Raw genomic sequence first — 19,659 nt, 5'->3', positions numbered from 1 at the left:
TCAGTGGAAAGAGCATGGGCTTTGGAGGCGGAGGTCATGGGTTCTAATCCCGGCTCCGCCAATTGTCAGCTGTGTGACTTTGGGCAAGTCACTTCACTTCCCTGTGCCTCAGTTACCTCATCTGTAAAATGGGGATAAAGACTGTGAGCCCCACGTGGGACAACCTGATCACTTTGTAACCTCCCCAGCGCTTAGAACAGTGCTTTGCACATAGTAAGCGCTTAATAAATGCCATCAATAATAATACAGTCTAGAAAATAAATATACTTTTAAGAAAGAAATCTAGCACATCATACACACGCAACAAAAGAGAATTAATATTAACTTTATGCTCCTTTTTTCACGCACAGTAATTCAAAAAGATCACGGGCCATGGGCAAAAACATAGATACTAGAAACTTAAAACAAAACGTTTGTGCAACTTAGAAGTTAACCCAGAATTACGGCAGACAAAAATGAAATTTAGCATTAGGTAATAAAAAGGCTGTAATATAGTTAAGAATCTCTTCATCATCATCAATCGCATTTATTGAGCGCTTACTGTGTGCAGAGCACTGTTCTAAGCGCTTGGGAAGTACAAGTTGGCAACATAACTTCATCTTTTATGCCGGCTCTGGGAGTCCAAAGTACTGGGTTCTAATCCTGGTTCTGCCAGTTGTCTGCTGTGAGACCTTGGGCAGGGCACTTATCTTTACTTGTGCTTTAGTTTCCTCAGCTGTAAACTGGGGATTCAATACCTGTCTTGCCTCCTACTTTTGCAAATGTGCAAAGTAACAGTTCTGTGGAACATATGACAGCATCATTGGCACCAGGCTAATCAGGGCCCAAATCCCTCACTCCCTAGCCAACACTGCCCAGGCAGGGCCATCTTTTGGGTCGATCGGCCCAAAGCTTTAGGAGCAGGACGCAAAAGAGCTGCCAGATGCCAGAAGGAGGACCGGAGCCATCACCAGCCCAAGCCAACCAATCCCCCTTTCCTCCTCCTCACCCACCCCACGCAGTGGCAGCTCTCCAGGGTTACCCATCAAGGAAGGGTGCAGACCGGTCCAGGGCAGGCAGGGAGGGAGAGAGGAGAAGACACTTTGGGTTGGAGCTTTTGCTCCGTTAACTCCTCCGTTCTCAGAAAGAGTCCCGCAGAGGTTAACCGCTCTGTGGTCCTCAGATCCCCTGGGACACTCCTCATTGAACATGTGCTCAATTCGCCCTGATTAATCTTCAACGGACTGGACTTAGAGGGCTCTGGTCCCTAGGGGCTCCGAACCACAGCAGTTCAACATGGGGTCAGTGTCAAGGGTAAAAACTAAAGTTACATTTTCAAAGGCTCTAATCTCCATCCCCCCGCCTTACCTCCTTCACCTCCCCACAGTACCTGTATATATATATATATATATATATGTATATATATATATATATATATATATATATATCATCATCATCATCATCAATTGTATTTATTGAGCGCTTACTATGTGCAGAGCACCGTACTAAGCACTTGGGAAGTACAAATTGGCAACATATAGAGACAGTCCCTACCCAACAGTGGGCTCACAGTCTAAAAGGGGGAGACAGAGAACAAAACCAAACATACTATATATATATATATATATATGTTTGTACATAGCTATTACTCTATTTATTTTACTTGTACATATTTATTCTGTTTATTTTATTTTGTTAATATGTTTTGTTTTCTTGCCTGTCTCCCCCTTCTAGACTGTGAGCCTGCTGTTGGGTAGGGACCGTCTCTATATGTTTCCAACTTGTACTTCCCAAGCGCTTAGTACAGTGCTCTGCACACAGTAAGTGCTCAATAAATACGATTGAATGAAATGAATGAACCGAAGGAGCAACTCGATTTCAAACTAATGGGTAAGTTACTTCACTCAATCATTCAATCATATTTATTCATTCATTCATTCAATCGTATTTATTGAGCGCTTACTGTGTGCAGAGCACCATACTAAGCGCTTGGAGAGTACAACTCGGCAACAGATAGACGGTCCCTGCCCAACAAAATGGGCGCACAGTCTAGAACAAATTGCTTTTGAGATTTGACTATTTTTGCAAATATATTTAGAAACTCAATCATTATTACTTTAGAACATAATCTATTAAATAGATAGAGATAGATAGATAGATAGATAGATAGATAGATAGATAGATAGATAGACAGACAAACATACTGTGTCTTGCTTTGGAATTTGTACTAAAACTGAAAGAAGTTGTTCTGTATCCAGAAATCTTGAGATCACTGAAATACAAAATAAAGACATGCATGTGAAAATTGTAAATTTCCCTCATGTTTTAAGGTTTAAAACAAGTAATTATTTTCTTAAAGAGGAACATAGGAAATATCTTTTACTCTAAGTCTGCTTCCCTTGATAAATGTTTTTCATTATAAGAGCCAAAAATTTTTCAAACTCAAAATTCCACCGAGTAATTATATCTGTATTAGTCCCCACCCACTCAAGTCAGCTAAAATAGAATATATTTAGAAATCATCCTCATCAAGGATATTTATAATTTAGTGAAAATTGGTCATATTCCTACAGAATAATCCCCACTGAAACAAACCACTTGTGCTCATTCAAAAACTTTAAAGTTATAGTAATTGGATTATAAAATATGTATTATATCTACTCTCCTTAGATAATGGAGTACATTTATCTTGTTCAATAGGTAAGCAAAGTACAATTTTTCAATACATACACAAAAAAATGATATTCTACTACGGTGGGAAGAAACATATATTCAAAAACTAACACCAACAAAATTATTAAAATGTCTCAATTTTCTCCAAAAGCTTCTAATCTGTCATAAGACATAAAAGTTTAATTTATGTTGAAAATAATTATTTAGTATATCATTTTTTTAAAATTTAGAATAAAATCAATCACTACCTGACTGAAGACCAAAAAAGAGTTCCTCATCCTGCAGAAGTTCCTGAACACAATCTAATCTCATATTAATTGTTTCAACATCAACCAGCGGCTCTAGAATATTAGAACGGAGTCTTCGACTTCCTCCAGGGGTTTTTGTATAATTTAGCACCCCAAAGAGAGTGTGACTGTTCCTTTGAAAATACAAGTTAGAATTCTATAACTACATTTAATACAATAAAAGTAGAACTGATAAAAATTCAATTTAACTTTTCCTGTAAAATACATTAGATCCTTGCCCTTCAGTGATGGCTTTTTTCCTACTAGAATTCCATTTTCAAATATATACTTTTTCAGTTCCAATATATTTCACTGGTTAAGTCACAGCTTTAAATTCCTTTTCATAGAAAGAAAACACTAAGTCCCAGTAATATGAATTTTTAATTCAAGCATCTTTGGTATTCCAATCTCAGCATTTGAAAAAATTATAATTCAACGTGAATCATAGCAGTCCATAAAGTTTATTTTTACTAAAGGGTGCCAAATTTGAGAATTATCTAACACAGATTATATTCTCTAGTGATATATTTCTAAAATTAAAAAAAAAAAACAAGAGCAGGAGAAGTGACATACTGGACATAAAAAACTGAAGACCCAGTAAACATCCCTACTGCTAGGAGCTACTAGCCAACTGGATCGTTGCGTGCCTGCTTTAATAGACTTTAAAAGGCAAATTCACACAAATAATTTTGACTCTTGCCATACCAAGATTTTAATCATAGGCAGAAACTGACTAAGAAATCTACCCATAATTGCTATTTGCTATGGAAAATTAGCCATTTTCTGGGGTTTAATGGCACCCTAATGTTGCCCTGTCCCCTACTTATTTGTTACACTTCTTACCTTAGCAAGGAATGCAACTGGCAAGGATGAGGGGGAGAGAGAGAGAGAGAGAAAGAGAGTGCCATGGCACTGAGCAAACCATCATTACTTTTTCAATTCCTTCACCAGGTTCTTTATCCTAAATCTATCAACTCTGCCAATGAATAGCATTTACTGAATAATTCTACTGTGTGCTGAACATTATTCCTGTTCCTGTTCCTTTTGCTCCATTTCTTCCTCAGCTCTAGGTGGAAGTGAAAACCCTGGAAAGTCCAGCGAGTCTTGAAGCAGGAGAGAAAAATAACAGAAGGTTCCTTTCCCATTAACTCCGGCCTAACCACCAATGTACCAGCTCCTTCTTCCTAACTAGGTACATTCTGCTAAAAATAAATAAATGCTGCGTTTGGTAATATATAAAATAGGAAAACAATGGTATTTATTGAGCACTTACAGTGTGCAGCGTACCATACTAAGGTAGCGGGATCGTTGCCCACATTCTCCAGTTTCTTTTAGACTGTGAGCCCACTGTTGGGTAGGGACTGTCTCTATATGTTGCCAATTTGTACTTCCCAAGCGCTTAGTACAGTGCTCTGCACATAGTAAGCGCTCAATAAATACGATTGATGATGATGATACTAAGCCCTTGGGACAGTACAATGCAATCAAGTTGGTGGACATGATCCCTGCCCTAAAGGAGTTTATTGCACATAAGTGCTGTGGGGTTGGGGGTAGAGTGAGTTATCAAAGTACTTAGAGGATATAGTGCTTAAGGCACCTAAAAATGTGCCAGGCACTGTACTAAGTGCTGGGGTAGAGATACGGTAATCAGGCTGGACACAGTCCATGTACCAAACAGCCTTAATCCCCGTTTAACAGATGAGGTAACTGCAGCCCGGAGAAGTGAAGTGACTCCCCCAAGGTCACACAGCGGACAAGTGAAGGAGCCAGGATTAGAACCCGGTGCATAAGTGACTCAGAGGTGAAGACACAGAAGGCGGGGAGATGAGAGACTAGTTAGGGAAAGCTTCTTGAAGGTGATACGATTTTAGTAGGGCTTTGAAGATGGGGAGAGTCGTGGTCTGTCGGATATGAAGGGGGAGGGAGTTCCACGTCGGAGAGAGGATGCATTCATTAATTCATTCATTCAGATTTATTAAGCGCTTACTGTGTGCAGAGCCCTGTACTAAGTGCTTGGGAAAGTACAATACAGCAATCAAGAGCGACAATCCCTGCCCACGATGAGCTCACAGTCTGGGGTTGGGGGGAGGCTGGGGGTGGGGGGGGAGACAGACATCAATACAAATAAACAGACCTCAATATAAATAAATAAAATTACAGATATGAGCAAGAAGTTGCTGAAACAAGGGACAAGACTGAGGGACAATAAGTAGGTCGGTGTTAGAAGAGCGAATAGTGCAGGCTGGGTTGTAGAGGAACAGAAGTGAGGTTAGCTAGGCAAGAGAGAGCTGATTAATCAATCAATCAATCAATCAATCGTATTTATTGAGCGCTTAGTATGTGCAGAGCACTGTACTAAGCGATTAAAGATCGAAGAATCTGTAAGAAAATCTTACCTGCAGTCCTGATTGTTAACTACTAATTCAAGGTTTTGGGCAGACGATGAGTCTATCATGGCGGTCTTCTCACTGCCCTGAAAACAAACCTTTAGCGACTTTGGAGCGTAAACTGAATTTTGAATAAATTCAACATATTTTAACAAAGCTGCAACAGCTGCTAGGCAATAGTATCTGCAAAATAACCAATACACACTATCAATACATGTCTAGAGAAGAATCCTACCGTAATGAAAGGAAGACTACTTCATCCTCTTATCAAACTCACACATATGACCAGGTTTTTTTAATAGTATTTGTTCAGCACTTAAGATGTGAGCCTTTTAGACTGTGAGCCCACTGTTGGGTAGGGACTGTCTCTATATGTTGCCAATTTGTACTTCCCAAGCGCTTAGTACAGCGCTCTGCACATAGTAAGCGCTCAATAAATACGATTGATGATGATGATGATGTGCCAGGTCCTGTACTAAGTGCTGGGGTAGAAATCCGGTAATCAGGCCTGACACAGTCCGCGTCCCCAACGGGGCTCACAGTCTTAATTCCCACTTAACAGATGAGGTAACTGCAGCCCAGAGAAGTGAAGTGACTTGCCCGAGGTCACACAGCAGACAAGTGATGGAGCCAGGATTAGAACCCAGGTCCTTCTGACTCCGAGGCCTGTGCTCTACCCATTAGGCAACACTGCTTTCCCTTTTAACCGAGACCCTTCCCCACAGGTAAGGTAACTGAGGCACAGAGAAGTCTGGTGACTTGCCCAAGGTCACAGAGTAGACGAGTGGCCAAGCCAGGATTAGAATCCAGGTCCCTCTGACTTCCAGGTTCATGCTCTATCCACTAGGCCATGCTGCTGCCCATCCCTCCTACTAAAGCCCCTCGCTCCAGAGTCATCATTAATCGTATTTATTGAGCACTTACTGTGTGCAGAGCACTGTACTAAGCGCTTGGGAGTCCTGGCATTCCCTTCCCAAGTTCCTGTTCACACAGCCTCAGCTTGACTTGGCTCAAATTTTTAAGCACAGCCACGCTGACCGTGCCCTGAAGTAGCGGCCTCAACCATTCTCCGTCTGAAGCTGGCCCTATATTGGTACCTATGGAGTACCTACTCTATTCAGAGCATTCAAAAACTACAAGACACTAATGGTTGACAGCAGGTCTAAATTAATGGATTTACAGTAGCAAACCTGGTTTCTACTAGGAAGTTGAAGAGCACCAGAGAACAATATAACAGAGTTGGTAGACATGGGTCTCCTGCCCACAGAGAGCTTATAGTCTAGAGGGGGATACAGACATTAATATAAATAATTAAATTATGGATATTGCACATAAGTGCTGAGGGGCTGAGGGTGAGGTGAAGAAAAGGTGAAAATCTGAGTGCTGACAAAGGAGCGGACAAGGGTAAGAAAGGGAAGGGAAGACAGCTAGGGAGAGAAGTGACTGAAGAAAACTGAAAGAGACAGTGTTAATGTGCTCCTAACCTCTATTTTCCTTTTACTATTGTGTTGCATGTCCAAAAATTATTTTCCAAAATGCATTTCTTTCATCTGAGATCTTGAGAACCAACATCCGGACTCAATAATTAAGAAGAGTAGTAAGACTCGATGTTTTCTGAGAATGTAACTTTGGTGATTTTATACATGACCTTTTACTGTAGCACAGCAAGTCATAAAATAAAAAATATGTATTTCTTTCTAAACTGTTTTGGGGAGTAGTTTCATGGTCCAGCCAAACATTTGGTGCTGATAATAAATGGTAATTGATAATAATAATAATAATAATAATGAGAATAAGTGGTAATTACTTAGATTTTCAGCGTTCACATCTTCTTAACAAAAATAAAGGAAAAAGGGGGCCTTGAGAGAGCATTTGGTCCACCTTCTAGTTATTTTACAGTCCACAACCCACTTCAGAAATCTATTCAAAAGTTCCAAGTTTTGGGAAATTCTTAATTCTATCTAATATAAACAGGACTGTGTGCCCGGAGACTTTGGGGACTGGTGTAGACATTCGCCCATCTTTCCTGGTTCCGTGGAGCTGGTCGAGCCATGGCTGGCGGCCGTTCTGTTGAACGAGAAGCAGCATGGCTCAGTGGAAAGAGCCCGGGCTTGGGAGTCAGAGGTCATGGGTTCTAATCCCGGCTACGCCACTTGTCAGCTGTGTGACTTTGGGCAAGTCACTTCACTTCTCTGGGCCTCAGTTACCTCATCTGTAAAATGGGGATTGTGAGCCCCACGTGGGACAACCTGATCGCCTTGTATCTCCCCTCAATGCTTAGAACAGTGCTTTGCACATACTAAGCCCTTAACAAATGCCACCATCATCATCATAAACCTTCTAATATTAAAATATAAGCCTATATAATAATAATAATGATGGCATTTGTTAAGCGCTTACTGTGTGCAAAGCACTGTTCTAAGCACTGGGGAGGTTACAAGGTGATCAAGTTGTCCCACAGGGGGCTCACAGTTTTACTCCCCATTTTACAGATGAGGTAACTGAGGCACAGAGGAGTTAAGTGACTTGCCCAAAGTCACATAGCTGACAGTTGGCGGAGCCGGGATTTGAACTCATGACCTCTGACTCCAAAGCCTGTGCTCCTTCTACTGAGCCACGCTGCTTCTATATCCTGTGCTTCCATTATCTTGTACCCTATAACATTAATATTATTTTAAATGTTTTTGATTCATTTTCCAATAATCATTACTTTAACAGATATATTTGAAATATTGAGATAAAAATTAACAGGTCAGCCTGGAGCCCCTGCACAAGCTGGAAATTTTCCTCCTGGCCTGCACAACCTCATCCTTGTTCAGTCAAGCCCAAGAGGAGCTCTGAGTTCTATTCAGATCTGAGTAAAACAAAGGAAGTAAAACGAAGGAAGTAAGGATTTTACTTATTTGAGTAGCATTCTGTGTATGTGCTGCTACCTCTATGGGATGAATTCCCTACGTTAGGTTTCTTTTTCGTTGTTCCTCAAAAAAACCCGCTTTTACATAAACTACACTTTCACATAAACTTTTACATAAATTACAATTTTTCCTTAAAATGTACTTACTTGGACTGAACTTCCATTAGGACCGTGCTGAACTCTGCAGTACAGAGTTGTTCGATGTATTCTAGTCCTTTTGTTTCATTAAAGTATTTCCTTTGGACAGTAGTAAAAGTCACATTCTGAAACACAGAATTGATCCCACTGACATTTACACAACGGTTTCCAACACGAATGCCCTGAGAATTTCATGGATTTTTTTCGATTGGGTGTGTATTCATATGATAATAAAATCAAGATGACATTTACCCCAAAACTGCTGTATTCAGTTAACTATTAAAAGTTAAATATTTTCAATTCATTCATTCATTCAATCATATTTATTGAGCACTTATTATGTGCAGAGCACTGTCCTAAACACTTGGGAGAGAACAATATAACAGAGTTGGTAGACATATGTCTCCTGCCCACAGAGAGCTTATAGTCTAGAGGGGGATACAGACATTAATATAAATAAATAAATTATGGAAATTGTACATAAGTGCTGTGGGGCTGAGGGTGGGGTGAAGAAAAGGTGAAAATCTGAGTGCCAGGGCAATGCAGAAGGGAGTGGGAAAAGAGGAAATGAGAGCTTTGTCGTAAAAGGCTTTTGGAGAAGGATTTTTAATAAGGATTTGAAAGTGGGGAGAATGACTGTTTGTTGGATATGAAGAGGGAGGGTATTCCAGACCAGAGGCAGAATGTGGGGAAGGTGTCAGCAGCAAGGTGGATGAGATTGAGGTATGGTGAGTAGGCTGACAGAGAGCAAACTGTGTGGACTAGATTGTAGTAGGAAATCAGGGAGGTAAATTAGGAGGGAGCAAGGTGATTAAGTGTGTTAAAGCTGAGAGTAAGGAGTTTCTGTTTGTTGAGGAGGTGGGTGGGCACCCACTGGAGGTTCTTGAGCAGTGGGGAAACATGGACTGAATGGATTTGTGGGAAAATGATCCGGGCAGCAGAGTTAAGTATGGACAGAAGTGGACAGGGGCAAGGAGGAGGTCAGCAAGGAGGCTGATACCATAATTAAGGCGGGATGGGATAAATGCTTGGTTTAATGTGGTAGCTGTCTGGATGGAGAGGGAAGGGCAGACTTTAGCAGGGAATGTGTTTGCTAATTCTACTGCATTGTACTCTCCCAAGTGTTTGGTACAGTGTTCTGCACACAGGAAGCACTCAATAAATAGCACTGGTTGATTGGCTGAACCTTCCCTTGACTCAGTGCTTAGTACAGTGCCTGACACATAAGTGCTTAACAAATACCGCGTTAATAATAATAATAATTGTTATTATTATTTTTTATTACTCCCTATCTCACAAACCCATAACTTTGGCATTATCCTGGACTCATCTCTCTCATTCAACCTACATGTTCAATCTGTCACCAAATCCTGTCAATTCTATCTTCATGGCATCGATAAAATCTGCCCTTTCCTCTCCATCCACACTGCTACCACACTGATGCAAACACTTATCCTATATTGCCTCGACTACTACAACTGTCTCCTTGCTGATTTCCCTGCCTCCTATCTCTCCCCCCTCCAGTCCATACTTCACTCTGTTGCATGGATCATTTTTCGAAAAACCTGCTTCTCCATGTCTCCCCACTCCTCAAGGACCTCCAATAGCTGTCCATCCACTTCCACATCAAGCAGAAGCTCCTTACCACTGGTTTTAAAGCACTCAATCACCTTGCCCCCTCCTACCTCACCTCATTTCCTACTACAGTCCAGCCCGCGCACTTCACTCCTGTAGTACTAGCTGATTCACTGTGCACCCATCCTGTCAACTTGCTGCCGACCCCTTTGCCAACTCTGTTATATTGTACTCTACCAAGCTCTTAGTACAGTGCTCTGCACATGGTAAGCACTCAATAAATACCATTGATGATGATGATTATGATGATTCCCCAATCTACATCTCCAGTCCTGATCACTCTCCTTTTCTGCAGTTTCATATTTCCCCCTGCCTTCAGGACACTTCTACTAGGACATCCCACTGACACCTCAAACTTAATATGCCCAAAACAGGGCTCCCCATATTCCCCACCAAAACCCTGTCCTCTCCAACTTTCCCATTTACAAAACAGAACTCCTCACATTCCCACCCAAACCCTGTCCTCCCCCGACTTTCCCATCACTGAAGACACCAAACCCTCCCTGTGTGTCACAAGCCTGTAATCTTGATGTTATCCTCCATTTATCTCTATCTTTCAACCCCATGTATTCAATCTGTCACCAAGAGTAAGATGAGGTAGGTAAGTGCTAGATCGATCAATCAATCAATCATATTTATTGACTATAGATGTGACCTGTAAAGAACTCTGAAATTCAGAGTGATGAGATGAAACTAATATAGAGGGAAACAATGAGTAAACTGTTGTTTTCAATGAGGGGGATGATTTAGTGGATGGTCTGTCAAACATAGGACATTGGGACTCTAACCAGGATTTTTTATTTTTAAATTTGGGCTAAATTTGGATTTTAGTTTTAAAAGTTTAGAAAAACCTTTTTTAAATGATTTCAATTTTTTTTATTAAAAACTCATTTTTTTCAAAATCCCATGTGAAAAAATGTATGTATTTCTTCAGAAATATTATTATTTTCTTGCATTTATAAATGACACAGAGAGCTAAATGAATGTTCACTAATGAACCTGATGGCTATCTGTTGGCATAATTAGCACTATTAAAGCCACCTTGCTTATTTTATAGTTTCTAACTTTAATGTTAAATCAAAATTCAACATCTAAATCCTGTATTTGACATGATGATTATAACGAAGAGAGGAGCTTGATAATGCCCACAAAAAAATAATATATCAACAAAAATGTATAACAGTGTCAGTTATTCAAGTCAAGACTTGGACTCTATACAAAATGAGAATGAAATGCCCCAGAAAAGAGATTAGGATATTTAAAAATAATTAAAATTACACTGCAAAATGCATATGAATTCTCCTGATAACAGAAGAGATAGTAATAATTCATTATACAAATGCACTAAATTAACTTAAATCCAGGGTCAGAATGAGGTATATCAAATTAAGTCTATTTTGGCAAAGAAAAGGTAGAAAAATTAACTGTTAATCAATCATATTCATTACGTACTTACTGTTTCCAGAGCACTGTACTAAGTGTTTGGGAGAGTACACTATTACAGTGTTGTCAGATACATTCCCTGCCCACAAGGTTAAGGTTATTTCAGTTCAATGTTTACACTATTTAACATGAGTGTTAATAGGTTTAACACTATTTTTTTAAAAAATGAATCCCTGGTAGTTTGCAGAGAAACAGACATGAAATACCAGAACTTAGAGTGTGTGAGTGGAAGAAATGTGGTTAGAATAAACACCCCTGGGGGATTTAGTAACATATTTTGGGCATACAGGCAAAGGGGCTTATGTGTCTATAATCACAACAGTCGACACATTTATTGGATTCAGACCATAAGCATCTTTGGATTTAAACTAAAAACACAAAATTCAAGTTTTAAAATAATTTCTATCAAAAGAAAACATCAAAATAATCAAATAGGAAAGGATTAAAAGTTTTACGATGCATATAAATCAATTACCTTAAAGTTCTTTGTAATTACACTGAACAACTTGGTTGCATTTCCCATATCACAAGCAGTATTTGACATTATTATTTCCAAAGGTGCTAAAATTTTGAGTTTAGTGACAACCTGAAAAAGTTCAAAAGTACAGCTCACTAAATATTTTGTCTAAAGCAGAGAATCAAATGGAGAAAATGTTTCATTATCTTAGACACATTTTTGCTAAATAAGAAAAATGAAAATCCTTTCGATATTTTGAAGTTCGTAAGAAATATTTTTACCCATACACGACAATTAAAAATGCATTTTTAATAGTCAGTTCTCTTCTGATGCATATTTTTGCTCTACATTTCAGAGAGAATGTTACTGATGAATTTGGAAAGTCTTCCAATAAGGCGTAGCTATCAGGATAAAATGCAAATAGGATGTTAGAAGAATTGGTGGTTTGGAGGCAAGTGGAGTCAGGCATAGTGTGAGTACTATTATGCGAGTTTTCTGTAAGGCAAAAGATCTTACAAAGTATTTATTCATTCAATCGTATTTATTGAGTGCTTACTGCCTGCAGAGCACCGTATTAAGTGCTTGGGAAAGCACAATACAACAATAAACAGTTATGTTCACTGCCCACAGCGGGCTTACAGTCTAGAGGGGCGGGAGACAGACATCAATACAAACAAATAAAACTACAGATATGTACATAAGTGCTGTGGGGCTGGGAGGGGGGAAGAGCAAAGGGAGCAAGTCAGGGAGTATAACCCTAGACTATAATCCTAGAGTTACAGAAGAACAGGCTGCAGAAGCATATTCTCTTAAAGGTTTACAAAAATAGGTCCTACTTTGCTCTATTAATGGCCACTCAATCAAATTATACATTTAGGAAGAAATGGTTTGAAGGAGTCTAAGATCAATTTGGATCTACACCCGCTGCCTCGAATTCCCCAACGCCAACTCTCTCCTCGACCCCCTTCAATCTGGCTTCCGTCCCCTACATTCCACCGAAATTGCCCTCTCAAAGGTCACCAATGACCTCCTTCTTGCCAAATCCAACGGCTCCTACTCTATCCTAATCCTCCTCGACCTCTCAGCTGCCTTCGACACTGTGGATCACCCTCTTCTCTTCAACACGCTATCCAACCTTGGCTTCACAGACTCTGTCCTCTCCTGGTTCTCCTCTTATCTCTCCGGCAGTTCATTCTCAGTCTCCTTTGTGGGCTCCTCCTCCCCCTCCGATCCCCTTACTGTAGGGGTTCCTCAAGGGTCAGTTCTTGGTCCCCTTCTGTTCGCTATCTACGCTCACTCCCTCGGTGAACTCATTCGCTCCCACGGCTTCAACTGTCTCTATGCTGATGACACCCAAATCTACGTATCTCTGCCCCTGCTCTCTGTCCCTCCCTCCAGGCTCGTGTCTCCTCCTGCCTTCAGGACATCTCCATCTGGATGTCTGCCCACCATCTGAAACTCAATATGTCCAAGACTGAATTCCTTATCTTCCCTCCCAAACCCTGCCCTTTCCCTGACTTTCCCGTCACTGTAGATGGCACTACCATCCTTCCCGTCTCACAAGCCCGCAACCTTGGTGCCATTCCCGACTCTGCTCTCTCATTCACCCCACACGTCCAATCCGTCACCAAAACCTGCCGGCCTCACCTTCGCAACATCGCCAAGATCCACCCTTTCCTCTCCATCCAAACCGCTACCTTGCTGGTTCAGTCTCTCATCCTATCCCGACTGGATTACTGCATCGGCTTCCTCTCTGATCTCCCATCCTCCTGTCTCTCTCCGCTTCAGTCTATACTTCACTCTGCTTCCAGGATTATCTTTGTATAGAAACACTCTGGGCATGTTACTCCCCTCCTCAAAAATCTCCAGTGGCTGCCTGTCAACCTACGAATCAAGCAAAAACTCCTCACTCTCGGCTTCCAGGCTGTCCATCACCTCGACCCCTCCTACCTCACCTCCCTTCTTTCTTTCTCCAGCCCAGCTCGCACCCTCCGTTCCTCTGCCGCTAACCTCCTCACTGTACCTCGTTCTTGCCTGTCCCGCCATCGACCCCCGGCCCACGTCCTCCCCCTGGCCCGGAATGCCCTCCCTCCGCACATCCCCCATGCTAGTTCTCTTCCTCCCTTCAAAGCCCTACTGAGAGCTCACCTCCTCCAGGAGGCCTTCCCAGACTGGGCCCCCTTTTTCCTCTCCTCCTCCCCATCCACCCCACCCTACCTCCTTCCCCTCCCCACAGCACTTGTATATATTTGTACAGATTTATTACTCTATTTATTTTACTTGTACATATTTACTATGATATGTATTTTGTTAATGATGTGCATATAGCTTTAATTCTATTTGTTCTGATGACTTTGACACCTGTCTACATGTTTTATTTTGTTGTCTGTCTCCCCCTTCTAGACTGTGAGCCCGTTGTTGGGTAGGGAGCGTCTCTATATGTTGCCAACTTGTACTTCCCAAGTGCTTATTTCAGTGCTCTGCACACAGTAAGTGCTCAATAAATACGATTGAATGAATGAATGAAAATCAATTTAAAGTTGAGTGCAGAATCAAACACTTAAAACACAGAGTTGAGTGCTACCACTGGATTCTGTAACCTAAGCCATAGTAATAATTATTAAGCACTTACTGTGAATAGGGCAATGAACTACAGCATTGACTTTAAGCACTAAGAAAAAATACACAGTTGAAAATTTGACATTGTCCCTGGTTGTATAAATGGTCATAATCTAACAATAAATTGGTGGAGGAGGCTCTGCTTTTGGAGGGGTTTATTTTTTAATTGTCTTTATTAAGTGTTTACCATATGTCATGCACTGTTCTAAGCGCTGGGGTAGCTAGAAGTTAAACATGCCAGATACAATTCCCATTCACGTGAGTCCCATAGGAGGAGAGAAAATGGGTAGTGAATCCCCACTTTGTAGTTGAGGAAACTGAGGGCAAAAAAATTAAGTCACTTGTCCTAGGTCACACAGCAGACAAGTGGCAGAGCCAGACTTAGAACCTGTGTCCTCTGGCTTTCAGGCCCATCCTTTATCCATCAGGCCACTTCCCACTAGGCCCACGATGCTTTGTTGACAGACATAATAGGAAAGGTGAGATAATATCATACAAAACAACATAAAAGACAAATTTCAGACAAGTCCCTGGTGGTAACAGGGACTTGTAGGAGTGTTGCCACCCAGGTCAACGAGAATCCAGTTCTCAGAGTTCTCAAATCTACAGAGGCTGCATGCCGCCACGGCTTGACTGCTTCTCTCAGCCCCGCAGGTCCAGAGTAGGTGGGAGTGGGGACACTGGGAGACGCAATGGGAAGATGGCAGAGTACAGCGTCCACCGACGCCAATGATGCAAGGGCAGAGACCGAAACTGGAAATCCAGTCAAGGCTGATACGTCGGCTGCGAGACTGACACAGTGGATTGTCAATAATGCCCTCTAATAATGCTCAGTACGTTCACTGTGGGCAGGGAATGTGTCTACCAACTCTGCTGTACTGCTGTACTGTACTCTCCCAAGTGCTTAGTACACAGATCTGCACACAGCAAGTGCTCAATAAATACCTTTGATGACAGTGATGATGTCCAACCTTAGTTGTATTTGTGAAACCTGGGCCTACCAGAGACAACAAAATTGACATCTATCTTGAGAATGAAGTAAACGCGTAAATCTGAAATTGTCAAATAGATCTGTAGCCATAACAGAATATGCCTTGCTTACTAGTTAAGCCAATCAACCAACAGCATTTATTAATCACCTACTGTGTGCAGAATAACATATTAATCAATCAATCGTATTTATTGAGTGCTTACTGTTCAATGCTGTCAAATGCTAAAAGGTATTTGAGAGATTGAAAAAGAGGTAAAAGATATTCCAACTGCCCTCAAGAAGCTGACAAGCTAACCGCCAAAGTCATTCTTTTGGGCAACTGGGAGAAAGAATTGGGGCGATATGAGAGCAGAGACAAGGGTTGAGGGAAGTGATATTAAGTAAATCATATACAAAATTATATGCAATTAGCATTTATAGAAGAGCAGCCTTCAGGATTTTTAAACTATCAGTGCTTTGGTTGGGTCATTAATTTCTAGAGTACTTATCCTTTGTAACCAGCAAGATTCTGAGAGTGGAAGGTAACTTTTAGGTTCTAAAATAAAAAAAAAAACCACTCAGGTTTTTTCAGTGCTATATATTTTAATTCACTTTAAATAAAACTAGATAAAATAATTCTGTTATCAATTCAGACTAATCACAACCAGTGAAATCATGACAGCATTTCTCTTGCCATGAGAAGTAGCATGGCCTAGTGGACAAAGAGCTGGGAAACAGGAGAAATGCTTTCTAATCCTGGTTCTTCCACTTGCCTGCTGTGTGACTTTGGGCAAATCACTTTACTTCTCTGTGCCTCCATTACGTCAGCTGTAAAATGGAGATTAAATACCTGTTCTCCCTCCCACTAGGACTGTGAGCCTCATGTGGGACAGGGACCATGTCAATCTGATTATCCTGATTAGCCCTTAATACACCGTAAGCACTTAACAAATATCACAACTGTTATTATCATTACTAAAGAGAAATCCAAATCTAATTTTTAGATTTGTGAAGAGCAGTTCAACATACAATTTACTACACCTTTAAAAAGAAAAGTCTGATGGGAGTATACTTACTTTGACATATGTTGTGTTGTCTGCAAATTGGGACAATACAACTTGAGGGTTTCTTAAATCAATACTTGCCATTCCTATTTCACCTCTGGCCAGTCCTCTTCCTTCCACAACAGCTACGATAACTGATGCAGAGTGAACTGAGACCACAGATGAGGATGTAACTGCAAAAGAGTTGTAAAAAGCTACAGAAAAAAGAACATTTTGTACTTCTTTCCTCCATAGATCCCAAGGCACTTAACCTAACAACTACTGAAATTCAAGTCACTGCACACAATTATATGCACCGCAGAAGAGACAATTAAAAAAATTCAAGGACTTCACGTTGTAATAGGCCACATTAATTTTCACAGCATTCTGTGCAATGCTGTTAATTTTCTATTTCCTTTCTGGCATACCAAATCATTTTTGCACTGAATGGAATAAAATTTTCAACAATTTAAAAGCAGCAATCCTACCTCTAAATCAATTGTATTTATTGAGAGCTTACTGTGGGCAGAGAGCTGTTCTAAGCACTTGGAGGGAACAATATAATAAAGTTGGAAGACAAGTTAGCTGCCTAATGCAATTTTCTCTCACTTCACTCGCTTTCCACTTCTTTCATTCATTCATTCATTCGTTCAGTGGTATTTACTGAGCGCTTACTGTGTGCAGAGCACTGTACTAAGTGCTTGGAAAGTACAATTCAGCAACAAATAGAGACAATCCCTACCCAACAACAGGTTCAGTCTAGAAGGGGGGAGGCAGACAACAAAACAAAACAGACAGGCATCAATAGTATCAATATGAATAAATAGAATTTTAGATATATACATATCGTTAATAAAATCAATAGTACATACATACACAAGTGCTGTGGGGCGGGGAGGGGGTAGAGCAGAGGGAGGGCATTGGGGTGATGAGGGGAGGAGGAGCAGAGGAAAAGCCCTTCAGTCTGGGAAGGCCTCCTGGAGGAGGTAAGCTTTCAGTAGGGCTTTGAAGGGGGGAAGAGAGCTAGTTTGGCGATGTGAGGAGGGAGGGCATTTCGGGCCAGGGGGAGGATGTGGGCCAGGGGTCGACGGCGGGACAGGCGAGAACGACCCAGTGAGGATGTTAGCGGCACCAGAGGAGCAGAGTGTGTGGGCTGGGCTGGAGAAGGAGAGAAGGGAGGTGAGGTAGGAGGGGGCGAGGTGATGGAGAACGTTGAAGCCAAGAGGGAGGAGTTTTTGCTTGATACAAAGGTTGACAGGCAACCACTGGTGATTTTTGAGGAGGGGGGCGACATGCCCAGAGCACTTCTGTCGAAAAACGGGAAAGAAAAATTTCTTTCCATTTAATCACTCTCCCTATGCTTTCCTTACCCTTTCTTTTCCTGCCTCCCTTCCTTTACTTTGCTTTTTCCCTTCTTCTCTACCCATACTCACAGACAGACACCAAACTTTCTCAGGTTAAAATAATCCAGAATCTACATGTTAAAAAGTGGAAATATTTTTCAGTTTCGTTTTTAATGCCACGAATAAGAAATCTGCAACCACAGTTTTTGCCCATCAGCAGCAATCTTTCAGGAAGAGATTATGCAGGAAAGGATTCTGGGGGCATGAATGCATCTGCTTGCTGAAACATCTCCTTGCTCCTTGCTGATGAAATCTCCGAAGCTTGACTGTCAGTACCGCTTTCCAACATTATAGGCTCAAGATAAGTTCTGCACAGAGGTGACTATGGAGTTTAGGAGAGAGCCAGGGTCTAGCTTGGGGCACCTCATTTTGTAGAATCTATTCTTCAAAAGCATCCAAACCTGGAGAGGCCAGAGATCTTGAGAATCCAATGCTGTAATCAGGAGTACTCTCTAATCCACAGAAAAGGCCAGTCAATCCCCAGGGGAACAGGCCAACCAGGAAGTGGGTACAAATATCCCTTTCCAATTGTTCTATGGCCACCTCAATGATATCCATTCTTTCCGCCAGACGCTTCTTAGTCTGAATCTGTAGAGAACCGGGAATCTCGACTCTGGGAAAGAATATCATCGTTCTCTCCATCACCTCGCCCCCTCCTACCTCACCTCTCTTCTCTCCTTCTCCAGCCCAGCCTGCAGCCTCCTCTCTTCTGCCACCACTCACCTCCTCACTGGGCCTCGTTCTTGCCTGTCCCGCCATCGACTCCTGGCCCACGTCCTTCCTCTGGCCTGGAATGCCCTCCCTCCTCATATCCGCCAAGCTAGCTCTCTTCCTCCCTTCAAAGCCCTACTGAGAGCTCACCTCCTCCAGGAGGCCTTCCCAGGCTGAGCCCCCCCTTTTTCCTCTCTCTCCTCCTCCTCCTCCCCTTCCCATCACCCCCCTCCCTCCCTCCTTCCGCCCTCCCCACCTCCCTTCCCCACAGCACTTGCATATATTTGTACATATTTATTGTTCTACTTATTTTATTTGTACATATTTACTATACTGATTTTATTAATGATGTGTATATAGCTATAATTCTATTTATTCTGATGGCATTGACACCTGTCTACTTGTTTTGTTTTGTTGTCTGTCTCCCCCTTCTAGACTGTGAGCCCACTGTTGGGTAGGGATCGTCTCCGTATGTTGCCGATTGGCACTTCCCAAGCGCTCAGTACAGTGCTCTGCACACAGTCAGTGCTCAGTAAATACGGTTGAATGAATGAATGAATGGATATCACACATCATTGCCTCACCCTTCACATTTGCCCCACATAAGAAGGGAAAATAAGATGGGGAGATGAGAGCTTAATCAAAGGAGGCTCCCTGGAAGAGATATGATTCCAAGTACATGGTAGAAAGACAGCGCTGGGTACGTCTGTGATAATCTCTTCTCTGTGCCTCGGTTACGTCAACTATAAAATGGGTATTAATATTGTGAACCCCATGTGGGACATGGACTGCGTCCAACCTGATTAGCTTGAACCTACCCCAGAATTTAATACAGTGCCTGGCACATAGTATTTTATTTTATTTTATTTTATTTTGTTAATATGGTTTGTTTTGTTGTCTGTCTCCCCCTTCTAGACTGTGAGCCTGCTGTTGGGTAGGGACCGTCTCTATATGTTGGCAACTTGTACTTCCCAAGCGCTTAGTACAGTGCTCTGCACAC

At 41.6% G+C, this 19,659-nt stretch overlaps 1 protein-coding gene across 1 annotated transcript in view; it reads right to left on the bottom strand.

The window, feature by feature from the left end:
* The window catches only part of MSH4 (mutS homolog 4), a 66,888-nt gene that overhangs the window by 38,876 nt on the left and 8,353 nt on the right, over window positions 1-19,659 (bottom strand). Inside the window, exons 3-8 of the mRNA XM_038745479.1 lie at window positions 16,579-16,739; window positions 11,932-12,042; window positions 8,388-8,503; window positions 5,336-5,509; window positions 2,901-3,073; window positions 2,184-2,251 (exon numbers count right to left, since the gene is read on the bottom strand). Of these exons, the coding sequence (XP_038601407.1) occupies window positions 2,184-2,251; window positions 2,901-3,073; window positions 5,336-5,509; window positions 8,388-8,503; window positions 11,932-12,042; window positions 16,579-16,739 (803 nt within the window). The remainder of the gene's footprint in view (window positions 1-2,183; window positions 2,252-2,900; window positions 3,074-5,335; window positions 5,510-8,387; window positions 8,504-11,931; window positions 12,043-16,578; window positions 16,740-19,659) is intronic.

This window comes from Tachyglossus aculeatus, chromosome 4 (assembly GCF_015852505.1).
Source record: "Tachyglossus aculeatus isolate mTacAcu1 chromosome 4, mTacAcu1.pri, whole genome shotgun sequence".
Classification (NCBI taxonomy): Eukaryota; Metazoa; Chordata; class Mammalia; order Monotremata; family Tachyglossidae; genus Tachyglossus; species Tachyglossus aculeatus.
Note: the sequence above shows the minus strand (reverse complement) of the source record. Positions and strands in the feature narration are given on the sequence as shown.